We start from the raw sequence: 15000 nt of genomic DNA, 5'->3' as shown, positions 1-15000 counted from the left end.
AAACCTGAAAGTGTTTTCCTTCATTCCAAATTCACTAACAATGATTGGCCATTACAACTTTCTTCCAACTAACTGAACACTATGTTTATATACGTTGAATGTTATCCATAATGCCAACACAACAAGTTTCCAAGTGGTTGTATAGTCACTATATATATATATATATATATAGTGACTATTCTTACAGAATACACACAAAAAACTATAGTATGTATATATATATATATACTATAGTGTGTGTGTGTGTATTCTGTAAGAATGTAGATGCAGAGAATAATAGTAAAGATAGATATTCATTATATTCATTTACAACCGGCTGAGAAACAACAGGAAAAGCTTCTTGCATGCCACAAACATTCTTCATTTTAAAGTATATAATCACGAGGCCGATGATCATAGCCTTTTCACCTTCATTCAAATAAAGAACCGCAGTACTGCAGTGAAGCAAAGAATAGATGGCACTAACAGAAATCATCATTTTTGGGACCACAAAACCATTGCCAGATGGGTTTTTGAGTGGCAACAGTTTTCCCTGACCCAAATGACTACATGCAGTAATTTGGCAAGCGGGTCCTTATAAAACCTCTCACACTCTCAGGGTTGAGATCACTGAAGAGGATTCCCAGAAGGATGAGATGTTGTGTGCAGTTATGCCCGTTACACCTTGTTTTCTGACATAGTGGCACATCTGTTACTGTAGATGTCCCTCAGGGCCCATCCACTGTGCCTCACTGACTAATTTAGACACATTTCCTGTATTTGGACAAACTGAATGAAGACTTATCATCAAAAGTAAACCATTGCGGTTCTAAAGACAAGTCATTTATAAAATACTAATAAAAAAAATGAAACTGATGAAATATATGCCTGACAAACAATGATAAATGGTTTAACCATTTTGCATGTCATGACTTACGTAACGAATAGATGCCTAGATGTTTTGGGGGATATGACCATTCTGCAGAGCAGCTATATAATATATCTTGGTCAAAAAATAACATATGCAATAGCAGAATGAGAAATTGCTGTTCTGTGCACAAGTGACTAAATGATGTGCACAAGTTGTTTTTAGGCTTTCAATCATAATCTGAGAAATGTTACAAAGCAATTAAGAAAAATTTAAAAAGACTCTATGGTAGGTGCTGTGTTTGTGTGTGTGTGTGTGTGTGTGTGTGTGTGTGTGTGTGTGTGTGTGTGTGCGTGCGTGCGTGCGTGAATGTGTGAGTGTGTGCGTCTGTGACTGTGAACTAAAGTAAAACGGTTGAAGCCCACAGTTTGGTTTGATTAAAAGTATGTTTCAAAGCGCCAGAGAGATACTTTGGCTTCCAATCAACACAACCCAATCTCATTTAAAAATCGGACTTAGAACACATCGCTCATCTCTGAAGTTGAAAACTAGTCTCATTTATCCATTCTCACTTAAGTTAGACAGTTGGTGGAACTCACAGGAAGGCTGTTGTCCTGCAGAAGGTCTCCCAGTATCTCCACCAGTGCTGGGAAGTTCGGTCTCTCTCTGGGCTCTCCCTGCCAGCAGGCCAGCATTATCCCATATCTGCCACCAGGGGGCGAAAGACACACATCACCCTCAGTCACACACACATGGGTTTCTCTTCAAACCTGAAACTGGGAACATCCAAGCCCTGATCTTCTCTCTCTCCCTCGGTGTGTGTGTGTGTGTGTGTGTGTGTGTGTGTGTGTGTGTGTGTGTGTGTGTGTGTGTGTGTGTGTGTGTGTGTGTGTGTGTTTTCTACTTAAGGACCTTGATCTCCCAGCTGTGAAGTTGCTGTCGGGTTCCCTTTCCTGCATGTCAAAGAGATTTCCCTTTCCTGAGCTGGCGTGGCACTTCAACATGCTTACACTACACATCAACTCAGCCTGTGGCTCAGCTAGATTCACTGAGATACGAGATACGAGTCAACCTGAGTCACTAGACATCCTAGGAAATCACATAAAGGTCAGAGGTCAGACTTGTCTCGGTTAGGGCTTGATCCATAACAAAATCCCAGCAGACACGGGTGAGGAGGAAAACTTGTCGCTACTCCATTCGTTTTCATTGAGGGGGCGCAATCATAGTTTAAGGATGCAATGCACCCTTCTACACTCCTGTGGATCCAGGTGTGGTGTCAGGCCAAGGTTACTTGTTAGGGTTCAAATTTTAGGATGGCCAATCCTAGTCTATGGGCGGCACTCATCACTCTGGATACTCATAGATCGGGGCCTGGCATCAGTTCAGGGTTAGCTCTTAGTTAGTTAGCTGCAGGACTCACATTTCAGGGGAGGCATTGTCTGGGGCTCTCATCCTGGTACCGTCCTTCAAGCGTTTACAGAAGTCTTCATCAATCTGGACACCTGGATATGGAGACGCACCTGTGGGTAGCAGGAGAGCCACGATTAGGGAAAAGGAAACCTTTCTACACTTATTCATGTTGTCAGATGTTTGTAATAACCTGAAATACAGTAGACCGAATGGTTTAGTCTAGGTTATGGGTTATAGTGTACACTCATAACCTTTTATAATACCAATCGAACTCTCCAAGGACTAAACATTAAATGTAATGCCCTCAGTATGCCCTGTCCAACCCATTTCATAGTTCTTTGCTGGACCGTTAAAAAGGCCAAGATGGATGCGACTCATTTACCTAAAGAGAAGATCTCCCAGAGCAGAACTCCGAAGGACCAGACGTCACTCTGGGTGGTGTACAACTTGTCAAAGATGCTCTCAGGGGCCATCCACTTCAGGGGCAGTCTGGCCTAACCCAGCAGAGCAGAGGAGAGCAGAGGGGAGGGGAGAGGAGAGGAGAGGAGAGGAGAGGAGAGGAGAGGAGAGGAGAGGAGAGGAGAGGAGAGGGGAGGGGAGGGGAGGGGAGGGGGGGGGAGTGAGGCAGATGCATTATTACTGGGGTTTGTGGCTGCCAGATTTGTGTTGTATGCAAGGCTTAAGGGGGGGGATGCTATGCCACCCCCTGGAAAAAAAACATTTAACAAAAACCATCCCCCTTGTAAATCGACCATCCTATTTGGATTAATGGTTATAAGCCTTCTGTCTAATCATGAAGACATTAGGTAGACTATTCCCCTTGATTTGTTTTTAACCCATCGACAACTGGTTTTATGTGGCACAAGCTTAGATGCTGTACATTTGGGCTCTTAGCTGAAGTTTTTATTAACACCTGTCACAGGGGATGTACACGTTGCACACTAGTGAAGGTGACACCTGCCGTCCTTGGCTATGTTCTAAATGATGATATGAATCAAATGGAGTATGAATTCCACTGTATGTCTATAGGCATTTTCCAAGAGGGGTAGATCATAAATCCTTCAATAAATAAACCCCTTCATGACTTACGTTGCCTTTTCGAACGTAGTCTGGGTCCTTGTAGATATCTCGTGCCAGGCCGAAGTCGCAAATCTTCACCACGTTCTCCTCGGACAGCAGAATATTCCGGGCAGCCAAGTCCCTGTGGATGCACTAGAGGAGGGTGGAGTTGCATGGCGTTAGAGGATGGATGGTGTTGTAAAGGAACCGTGACACAACAGGGTGTGGAATACCAATGAGTAAGTGTATGCTTCCAGTCAGTTCCACAAACAGCTCCACCTTGACATATTGGCCATTGGAGTTTCGGCAAAAAGGCCTTTTACTCTTTTTCGGGGATCTCGTTTCGCAGTAATACATCAGGGAATGGAACTGCAGGGGGAAGCGGGTCATTTCACGGGAGGGCCGTTTCAGAAATGTTCTACTTTATAAAGCTGTGATTCATACCCTGCAGGAACCTACACCTCGCACACATCGATCTCCATTCGTCGGCTCGTCTGTTTGCCTTCCTGCCTCGGAGTGAGAGCCCCTTTTCCCTGACGAAGTGAAGTTTGAAATGTACCTTCCGAGAATCCAGAAACTCCATCCCTCGTGCCACTTGGAAACTGTAACAGATGAGGTCCTCAACTGTCAGTGGCGTCTTCCACAGATCATCCACTATGGGGAGAGAGGAGGAAATGTTCGTCTACTTAGATTTGCTGAGTGGTGAAGAGCTGATAGATAAACCTAAGTTTGAGTCACACTGATGGCCCTTAATGGAGGGGCAGTGCCAGAGATGTGACAGGGACTCTGCTAATGGGCCTTTCAGAATACACGACTTTTCAGTCACTAACAGTAAAGTGCTGGTCGCACTCAGTTTATGCTACATCACTGTTTGTGACGAAGACCTACAACTTGCGATGACTGTCTGAATATGTAACATGACATGACATTGTGTAACATTATATATAGATATTTTAAAACCTATATAATTGATGATGTTGGGTTGAAAACATTCAATACAAGTGCTGGAAATGAAATACAGCATTCTTTCACAGATGGCTTCATGATTCCCTGCTCATCTGGAAAAACAGGCTCACTTTTCTCCACGGACTCCTGCGGACTTTTGCGGCCCGCCTTCCCGCCGGACTGGTGATAGTGGGGGGTCCGACGGCCTGTCTGCTGTTGCTCCGCCTGTCCGGCCGCGATCATCTTCCGCACCTGACTCTGCGTTTTTGGCGAGCGGTCCTGTCAAAACATCATCGCCAAAAAGCCCAGAGCCAAGCAATTAGCTGCAGCATGATTCGCTACGCAAAACAGATGCCGTGCTAGCTTTGACACTGAGGCGCCTCAAGTCATCCAAAACAGAAGAGCTTGGAGCAGCAGTAATTGTGTAGTATCTGTGAATTCTTTGCTGACAAGCAGAGATAGATGTGTTTAAAGAAAAATAAGCTGTTTTCAAGGTGGATACATTAAAAGCAGATGATATAGAAGGAGTCATTTTAAAGGAACATTATATGACCACGCACACAAACAAGAACAACCCTTTCAAACAAGATGGAAGATCTAATTAGTCTTGCACTGCAAACTGTAGTGTTTGCATAATTGAAAATGAGAACAGCATCCCTGTGAGATATACACCAACTAACACCAATGTACGGCTCCACTGTCTTCACGCTTATCTGCTTCTATTACCCTTTGCCTTTTATATCCTTAATTAACACTATAGTCTGTCACACTTTCTTTGGATGGTCCCCTATAGACTACAGATGCTGTTGAAACTCTGTTAACTGCTATTTATGGTTAAGGTAAGGGTTAGGGGCTGGGTTGGATTTGGTTCAGCAAACAATCTCTCTGTAGACAGACTATCCAAATTAAGTGTTAATCATCTATTAACACGATACTCTACAGCTTCATCCCACATCTATTCTGCTGTCTGTTTGTTTAACTTCAGTCTAATGTAAATGTTAATGAACTTGAATGGTGCTTTTCTTAATGACCATAGTTTAAATTATCTTCCTCTAACTCTACCTCTGTGTCACACCACTGAATGAGTGTCAGAGTGCAGCGAATGTATTTGCTCTAATTAACGGATGTTAGATATTTGGGAACTCAGAATCCCCTCCTCCATTTTGTATGTCTGGCATGCTGGTACCCAGTAGACTTTTCATTAGCTGGTGTCTGGATTTATAAATCAGAGGTGGCTCCTGCAGAAAAAGGTCTGCCTGGCTCACCCCATTAAATACTCAGTGTGATCAATCATTAATAATGCGTGCTGCTCAAAACTTTAAGCTATTGTCAAGGCTCAGTGGGTGTGTCAGACGCTAATGGGCAATCACAGTGTGTTTGTTAGCCCAGATGATGAACTTGTCACGAGAGCCACTCCGAAACCTCAGACCTGCCGAATACCCACCCGATATGGGAGGAAGAATTCTCTCTTGGCCCGCAGGAAGTTGGAGAGGTTTCCATATTTACAGTACTCCACCACAACCATCAGGGGCCCTGGGGCAAATGAGCAAATAACGCAATTTCACCGACTTTGATTACATTTCATCAAAATAATTACACTGAACTCTTAATTACACTGAGCTTTAATTTGATTGGATTCCTGAAACTTATGATGGACTCTTTTTCTCAAGACACTGCAGCAGACCTAGGTCTATTTGTGAGTGCAGTGTAATAAAATGAGATACCAAAAGCTGAACAAGAACAAGAACAGTGGCTACAGCAAAACCAGGGAAAGCTGGAGCAGAATCCATAGAGGCAACAGTCAGAAGACGATTGAGCTAATTTCAGAATCACTGATTTGAAATGAATGTATGATAATGTCCTCCACGGGACTGTGGCAATCCTAATGAATGCATGCTCTGAATACTGTCTAACCAACTCCTTACGGCCTGAACATGTGTCGTTGTATGAATATGACATGGTTGTGGGGTGTTGTAGGACTTGGAGGGGGGTGGATGATATAACTGGCTTACCGTTAGCTTTGGTGCAGGCTCCTAAGAGGTTTACTACATTCAGATGGTTCCCGATGTGAATGAGGATCTTCAGTTCTGACATAAGCGCTTTATGTTCACTCGCAGTGGCTCCATCTTTGTGACACACACACAGACACACACAGACACACACATGGACACACACATGGACACACACATAGACACACAGACACAGACACAGACACAGACACACACACAGACAGACACACACACACACACACACACACACACAGACACACACATAGACACACACACAGACGCACACACAAACAGAGACACACACATAGACACACAGACACAGACACACACACACACACACACACACACACACACACCAACACAAACACACACACACACACACACACACACACACACACACACACACACACACAGGCCAGGCAGAGAGATTAGATAGACTCATTAGCAGTCTGTTCTGTTCTCATTTTTCTGACAGTTGGGACTGGCTGTTCTGATGTTCTGCACTCGCTGTCGTCTTCCCCCCTCACCTTTCAGCATCTTCACCGCCACGGTGTCCAGGCTGCCCTTCTTCTCATTACTGGAGATGGTCGCCTCCATCACCTTACCGAACGCTCCGTGACCCAGCACTTTCCCTGCCCGAGGCGCACGCACACACACACACAATCACACACACATACACACACACACACACACACACACAAATGAGCCATTTCATGTTGAGGACAAGATATTTCTAATATATAGCAGTGAGTTTCGTCTGAGAGTCTCTGGGGAGTAGTTATTTCATGTATTATTGACTGACTGGCTTGTAAATGAGATTGCCAATGTTAAAAAAAACCTGAGCGGACGGAAAGTTAATCAAAACAATCAATTTTGACCACATAATTCATCATCCTACAATGAAAAGTATAAAAGATCTGCATGCTTGACATTTGTAGAAATGTGTACGAATCTTTTCATCCTGTTTCATCTGCATGCACTAGTGCCTGGCACGTTAGCTAGCCTTGAATGACTTGCACCATGCTGCTAAGGGCTCATTCAAGTGCGATTTATATACATTACCACAGCAGGCAGGATATATACTGCAGGTTGGCAGTGCTCAATTGGGACAACATTCAAAACCCCATGTATCCCTGTTAAGGCTATTCAACATCATTTTCCACTTTCCCCCCAACCCACCCATAAAAACTTACACACACAAACAAACACACAAACAAACACACACACACACACACACACACACTCTCCCCCCGGCCCCATACCGAGGCGTAGGCGGTCTCGTCCGATCTCCCATTGGCTGGAATCGTAGGGGAGGTATTCACACTGGTCTTCCAGGGGCATCTCTCCAGGGTCCATGATGATTGACAGGTAGCCCGTCTTAATATCGGCAGGATTAACCTGCGGGTGAGGGCAAGCGAGGAGGTGAGCAGCGGATCCATGTTACTAGAAGGTTGCTCCTATTGGGAATTTTGTGGGAGTGACATTTGTCAATTATTCATGAACTATTATGAAACTGGTTATGGGATTTTGCCCCTGCAATGTTTAACTGTGTTAGTCAAACGTGAGGGGAATTAATGAGCGATGCAAGCAAATTTAGTTTTGGGTTCAGTTTATCATTCTGCTGCTCTACCCTTCTCTTCACCTCTTGTGAGAGAGAAAGAAATGGTGTTGAGAATACTGCATATGGATTCAGTGACTCAGTCTTGGGCTCAAATCCTACCAATATAATGACTGTATAATTCTGATTCTGATATGATTCTATGCCCATTCTACGTGCCCACGAGTGCCCACCGGCGTCACACTCACCCGCTTGACATTGCAGAAGATGAGGATGAGGAGGGCCCAGAAGAAGATGGCGATGACCCCGGTCCCGATCAGGATCACCACCTCCACCATCTCCCTAGGGGGTGCTAGAACACAGACATTCAGGAGCACCTTAGAAACAGCCCTGCTGAACAGGTGCAGCTCAACGGCAATCAACACCTCCAAACGGATGCAGCCTAATTACAATCAACTGGATATAGTTACATAGCATACCAACAATCAGTGCAATCAGAATACGACAGTACACAAGTCCTACATGGATCTATACATTATGCGCTATTTAACCCTTTTCAGTTTATACTTCACTCTGGGTGGGAGGCAGCAAAGGTAGAGAACAGAGATGCAAAGAGAAGAAAAGCAAGAGAAGCGTGTGTATTTTTTGTGTTTCTGTGTTAGTATGTACGTCATACACACGCCATATTTGGGAGATATGAAGGTAATTGTTGATCTAGTATGGTATAGTAAGAGAATGTGTATAGTGTGTCTGTGTGTGTGTGTGTGTGTGTGTGTGTGTGTGTGTGTGTGTGTGTGTGTGTGTGTGTGTGTGTGTGTGTGTGTGTGTGTGAGAGTGACCTAGCATATTTTTTCCCTCCTTTCGCCCACTGCGGACTCTCACCGATGACGGTGACGGTTGCCGAGGCGTGCACACAGCCCTTCTGGTTGCAGGCTTTGCATGTGTACACACCGGCGTCCTCCTCCCGAACGCGCTGGATGCTAAGAGTCCGGTTGGAGTCCTGAAGCAGGATCCCTGCGCACATCCACACAGCTGTCAATCAAAACACTGTTGCCCGGCTGACAAAACACCCAAGGTCCCACCCACATCCTTTCACCTCACTGTCTCAAGGTGCTTTGAAGTCTTTAACCTACTCTTACTCAGTAAACAGAAGAATACACACACATACACACACACACACATACACACACACACACACACACACACACACACACACACACACACACACACACACACACATTCCTCCCACACAAATCTGTCTTCATGTCTAACCTTAACTTACCCTCTCTCTGTCCTGACAAAGACCGTGGGATGAGCTGCTGCAGTAAGCTAGCACAAGGACTCGACTTGTTGTTTGCAACAGAGAAACAACAATGAGAAGTTGAATGTCTGGAGATGGTGCCCGAGAAAGAAAAACCCCATTTGGGAGAAAGGACCCAGATGGTAAGTGAAGACTAAAGCACCATCATTACTGGAGCTTGTCCTCAAGCCCCAGTAAAGGTTGGCTGACCTCTCTTGTTCCTCTCTCATGTAATTACAGGTAGGACCATTTGATTGTCTCTGTTGTTCCTGCAGCATCCAGCCTGATGGCCCGCAACCTCTCCAGCACACTCATCACTCTCTGCCACTTTCACCTTTCATGCTCTTTCACTTTCTTTTCTGTGTCCTTTTCACAGACAATCTCTCTCCCTCTCTCGCTCTGTCTCTCTCTCACACACACACACAACTCCCAAAAGCCTCCATTATTACAGTTTGAGCTATAGCGCCACTCACAATCATATATAACCATTGCACATCATTTACACACCCTTCACACACACACACACACACGCACACACACACGCACACACACAATCCTCTGAACATGAATATTTATTTGAAGTTGCAGGCGAAACCACAAAGCATATTGTGCCAATCTAAAGTATCTAGCCAGAGCTGTCAATTAGAAGTCTGCTTAGCATCTCAAGAGACACCTGACAACATCAGAATGGATAAGTGTGTGTGTGTGTGTGTGTGCGTGTGTGTGTGTGTATGTGTGTGTGCGTGTGTGTGTGTGTGTGTGTGTGCATGTGTGGGTGTGTGTGTGTGTGTGTGTGCGTGTGTGTGTGTGTGTATGTGTGTGCATGTGTGTGTGTGTGTGTGTGTGTCTGTGTGTGTGTATTTGTGTGTGTGTGTGTGTGTGTGTGCGTGTGTGTGTGTGTGTGTGTATTTGTGTATGTGTGTGTGTGTGTGTGTATGTGTGTGCATGTATGTGTGTGTGTGTGTGTGTGTGTGTGTGTGAGAGAGAGAGAGTGAGGATGCATGTCAATATATAAGATTTTGAAAAGCATGAAAGGAATGACTAGATCACCATGCTAGAGGAGATGAGGAAAGAGATTCATTTCAATGGAAAAGAGACAGAAAGAAAGCAAGAGAGAGATAGAGGAAGAGAGAGAGGGAATGAGAGAGAGGAAGAGAGAGAGGGAATGAGAGAGGGAATGAGAGAGAGGGAGAGAGAGACAGAGGGAATGAGAGAGAGGGAGAGAGAGAGAGGAAGAGAGAGGGGGACGAGAGAGAGGGAGAGAGAGGAAGAGAGAGAGAGAGAGAGAGGGAGGGAGAGAGAGACAGAGGGAATGAGAGAGAGGAAGAGAGAGAAAGAGGGAATGAGAGAGAGAGGAAGCTAGAGAGAGGGATCGAGAGAGAGGGAGAGAGATAGAGGAAGAGAGTGAGAGAGAGAGAACGAGAGAGAGAGCACACTGCTGGCTTAAACACAAGCGAGCTGGAAGTTTAGCTTACAGTAAGAAGAGCTTTATGCAAGAAACCCATCAAACCCATCCTGTGCACAGGTCTAAGCTAACAGCACATGCCTACTAGACCCCTGACAGTGTGGTGATACTGCCTGCTGTGTAGTGAAGACCGCTGGCTGAGAGGTACTACGGTGGAGGTTGGGTAGCCTCGCCCATAAACAGGCCAGTAAAAGGTGTGGAAAGTAATTGAGGGAGCTCTCAATGGGTGGCAAATGGGTTCCTGTAATGTAAGGGAACTCAACTGGTGTGTGTGGTGGAAGCTACTGTCTGAGACTGTATATGCAGGATTACTCCTGGGGCTCATACATACATAACCGTACATCCATACCTATTTTACCGTACATACATACATGCATTACCGTACAGTACAGTATAGTATAGTACATACATACAGTAGAGTACATACATATAGACATATAGACATGTATGTGCAAATACATGATGGCTACAGGCTTGGCAGGTGTGTACAATAGGTGCAGATTTAGTTGTAGAGTTTGTGCAGGGGGGGGGGGGGGGGGTCTCTCACCTGAGGTGTGGTGGAGCGGCTGGTTGTTCTTGAACCAGGAGAGCTGGGGGGCTGGGGTGCCCTCCACATCACACTCCATCTGCAGGGACTCGCTGGCGTTCACCGTCTGATTGGTGGGATTGTGCCTGTAATGAGGGGCCTCCAGAGCTGGGGGGGGTGGAGGCAGAGAGAGGGGGAAGAGAGATAAGGAATGAGAGGGAAAAACACAGAGAGAGAGAGAGATGGGGGAGAGCGAAAGAGAGGAAGGAGATGGAGTAATGGAAAAGAAGAGAGAGAAGGCGACAGCGAGCAAATGAGGGATGAAAGAGACATGGGGAGAGACAAGGCAGAAGATTGAAGAGGACAGACAGTGAGAGGGGGGGACGGGGGGCATACAAAGGAAACAAGGGAGAAGAGAGGAGAATCAGGGAAAGATGCACAAGGGAGAAAATGAGTGCATCCATTGAGACCAAATGGGAAGTGATAGTGGCATGAACAAAAAGAGGAAGACAGAGAAAGGGAAGGAGAAAAGGCGAAGAACACAAAATGGAGGCAGAGGGAATAACAGCTAATTATTATACAGCTAGGCTAGTTTATATTTTTCATTCATTGCATGTCAGTACGGCATTTATATGGAAATTAATGAAATTGAATTATGAATGAGAGGGACACAGCCTGAGCGACAGGGAGAGAAAGAGGTCATGACATTCACAATTTGTCAATACGGCATTGCGTATTCTTGGTCCGGCACCGTGCCTTTCTTGATGACATGTTCGAGACAGGAGGCTCATGGGAGTTTTGGTCTGACAAAGCCTGCAGCATCAAGTGGGCTTTCCAGAAGAAAAGCCCACCAAAGGTCACCATAAAAGTAGAAAATATATATGACTTAAATATGATTTAGGAATCTGTGAGACAGAGTGTTTTTTTTCTCTTATGTGTGTGTGTGTGTGTGCGTGTGCGTGTGCGTGTGCGCGTGCGTGTGCGTGTGCGTGTGCGTGTGTATGTTCCCACATCAATGCCTTACCATGCACTAATGAATAAAGACTGCAATTTGCAAGTGCCCATCTGTATTCTGTGTGGTAGCTGTTTGTCATTTACACTTCAATAACACAGTTATTATTAATAAAGTAGTTGACAGCTGATTGTGATTGTGGTTTCTCAGGCATCAGCATTTCTCAAGCAAAAACGTGAATGAGATCATGATCTCACTTTCACTTAATGAGCCTGACAGTCAAGACAGCTTAGAAAACCACTGCTGGACAAGATTTTTCTTAGAGAAGCCTCTCTAAATAAAAAGTTAAACATTTTTTTTATAAATAACTGTAATAAATCAAAAACAAGATGTTCCACACAGGTCTATAAACACACTAGTTAGTTCAGCTCTGTTTCCCAACCTCCTCTTCCTTTTTATTTTTAATTGCATTCCTACATATATTCATGGCTAAAATATATCTCATGTATTTTTTATCCAATCATGAATTCTCTGCTGTAATCAACCCAGTAACCTCTTATCTGTACATTACTGCTGTTCTCTGAGCTTTGACATAATAGGGTCTGCACTAAATTGGCGAAAAAAAGTGTATGCAGCTAACAGTGGCTGTGTCTGAGGCTAATTTATCATGGTTAGCTACCAAGCTAATGGCATGGTGCTCTTTACTTGAGTCAATAATGTGTGCTATTTTGGCGATGCCATGACTGTAAATAACTCGATTCCAGGTTTGATCCCATATGGGGTTGACTGGGTGTTCATGCATCAGAGACAGACTAAAACACTGAGGATTTTCTTTCACTTTGGAGCTTTTATGAGTTCCGAGGACAAACTGAACCTCAAAGAGGTAAGCAATCTTGTTAAGTGCAATCTGTGAAACTCCTTTTCAATAATTGAGGCATTTTGTGTGTGTGAAAATGGGTCAACAGAGAAACCTGTTTGTGTGTGTGCGTGTGTGTGTGAGTGTTTGTGTGTGTGAACGTGTGTATGTGTGTATGTGTGTATGTGTTTATGTGTGTGTGAATGTGTGTATGTGTGTATGTGTGTGTATGTGTGTGTGAGTGTTTGTGTGTGTGAATGTGTGAATGTGTGTATGTGTTTATGTGTGTTTATGTGTGTTTCCATCAGCCAGGTCTCTAGGTGGCGCTACTGTGTCTCTCACCTTTCACGGGCACGTATTTGCGGTCGCAGTGCTTCTCCCCCGTGCGTCGGCTGCGCACCTCGCACACGTAGTTGCCCCTGTCGCTGGGCTGCACGCTGGGCATGGTCAGCTCCAGCACCCAGTTGTTGGTGGCAGCCTCGAAGAACAGGTCCCCGCCCAGCGCCACGCCGTAGCGGTGGAGGCTGCGGCAGTCCAGCTCGGGCGTCACCACGTGCGGGTCCAGCCGGTACCACCGCAGCTCCTCGTAGGTGTAGTTGTCGGCGCTGCACTTGAGGCGCACCAGCTCCTGCTCAAGCGGCTCCTCACGGGGCTCCAGCTCGATCCCGAAGCCCTCGGGGATGGCTGGGTAGAGACAGGAAGAGACAGACACAGACAGAGACAGACAGTCAGAAACAGACACAGACAGACGTTGGTTAATGATGCTTCTCCTCCTCCATCAGCCTAATGCCTCATGGGGACTCATGGAGGGAGTGAGTGAGTGTGTGTGTGTGTGTGTGTGTGTGTGTGTGTGTGTGTGTGTGTGTGTGTGTGTGTGTGTGTGTGTGTGTGTGTTTGTGTGTGTGTGGGGGCGGGCTTGGTGGGGGGTCGGGTGGCCCTTTTGCAGCAGTGATTGAGGGACAGAATGAGGCCCCCTGACTGCAGGAGTGAAGGGAAGCTGATGGTGTGTCACTGTTACTGACATAGTCTGTTTTCAGTTTATTCCGCTCTCTGCTCAAGTGTGTCCTATCCTCTTTGTATTTAGGCTTTGCTTGTCTGTTTTTCTCTGTATATTGGGCCATTCAACAGTATGATTCAATGCTATGAGCACATCCATCCAGTTCTCCTAGTTCATAACGACTGTGTTTCAAACGCTTGTGTAAAGAACCATGGATCAATAACTGATTAAAGTAAATACAGAACATGCATAAGAACATGCAAATGGGTTCAGCTGCGTGGGTTCACACAGAGCCAGTGGTGATATTGAGCACATGTGCCCTTTCCCCTTCACAGATACAACATGAGGAATTTGAGTGCTGAAATCCATCGAGAGCCTTTGAAATGTGCTCAATAAAATAGCTTTGAATTCCCTCTCACTGACTTTGAAAGACTAGCTGACTGCGAGAGTGAACCCTAATGGCTTGATCCATTGTAGAGTTGCTGCTCGTTAGTGTGAAAGCACTGTGTGAATCCGAGTGTTGTTGTTTGAAGTGGGACTTGGAGGTTGACCAGAGGCAGCGCTTACTGGTCACGTAGAAGTAGATGAGTCTCTCGTCCGTGCCGGCCTTGTTCTCGGCTGAGCACTGGTACATGACGGACACGTTGGCGTTCTGGATGACCACAGAGCTGACTGTCTGTAGAGAGAGGAAACACAATCACGTTGTGCTGAGCATGACAGTTTCCAGCTTTTGAACTCTAACCACAAAACGTTTTTAGCAAATTATTATCAAACCTTCCTTTATTTTATAGTTTTTTGCTTATTGCATGATTTTTTGTCCCACCTCCCCACCACCACCACTCCCATTCCGACCCACACAGGCAGGAAATGACCTCACAGGTGTGACCACAAAACAGGAAGTGTGTGCTCGGAGTGTGTGTGTTTATCCCCACTCCCTTCGGGAAGTGTGTAGAGGAAGAGGGTTTTAAATATTTCTGATGTGGAAATGGCAGCAGCACACACACTGCACCCCACCACCACTCCCCCCGCCCACACACATACACACCCCGCCACCCACCCACCCAACCACACACACC

The 15000-nt window shown here is 45.5% G+C and overlaps 1 protein-coding gene across 2 annotated transcripts in view; it reads right to left on the bottom strand.

Annotated features, from left to right (window-relative positions):
- flt4 (fms related receptor tyrosine kinase 4) overlaps positions 1–15000 on the bottom strand; it is a 51021-nt gene that overhangs the window by 6074 nt on the left and 29947 nt on the right. The window contains exons 12-26 of one of the 2 annotated variants that reach the window (XM_031586802.1): positions 14492–14600; positions 13270–13611; positions 11141–11287; positions 8711–8842; positions 8077–8180; positions 7533–7668; positions 6798–6902; positions 6274–6387; positions 5706–5794; positions 4393–4540; positions 3876–3970; positions 3347–3469; positions 2640–2751; positions 2268–2367; positions 1447–1552 (exon numbers count right to left, since the gene is read on the bottom strand). In XM_031586802.1, the coding sequence (XP_031442662.1) occupies positions 1447–1552; positions 2268–2367; positions 2640–2751; positions 3347–3469; positions 3876–3970; positions 4393–4540; positions 5706–5794; positions 6274–6387; positions 6798–6902; positions 7533–7668; positions 8077–8180; positions 8711–8842; positions 11141–11287; positions 13270–13611; positions 14492–14600 (1962 nt within the window). The remainder of the gene's footprint in view (positions 1–1446; positions 1553–2267; positions 2368–2639; positions 2752–3346; positions 3470–3875; positions 3971–4392; positions 4541–5705; positions 5795–6273; positions 6388–6797; positions 6903–7532; positions 7669–8076; positions 8181–8710; positions 8843–11140; positions 11288–13269; positions 13612–14491; positions 14601–15000) is intronic. The other variant, XM_031586803.1, reaches the window with a different exon arrangement.

The sequence above is a fragment of the Clupea harengus genome, chromosome 20 (genome assembly GCF_900700415.2).
Source record: "Clupea harengus chromosome 20, Ch_v2.0.2, whole genome shotgun sequence".
In the NCBI taxonomy this organism is placed as follows: domain Eukaryota; kingdom Metazoa; phylum Chordata; class Actinopteri; order Clupeiformes; family Clupeidae; genus Clupea; species Clupea harengus.
Note: the sequence above shows the minus strand (reverse complement) of the source record. Positions and strands in the feature narration are given on the sequence as shown.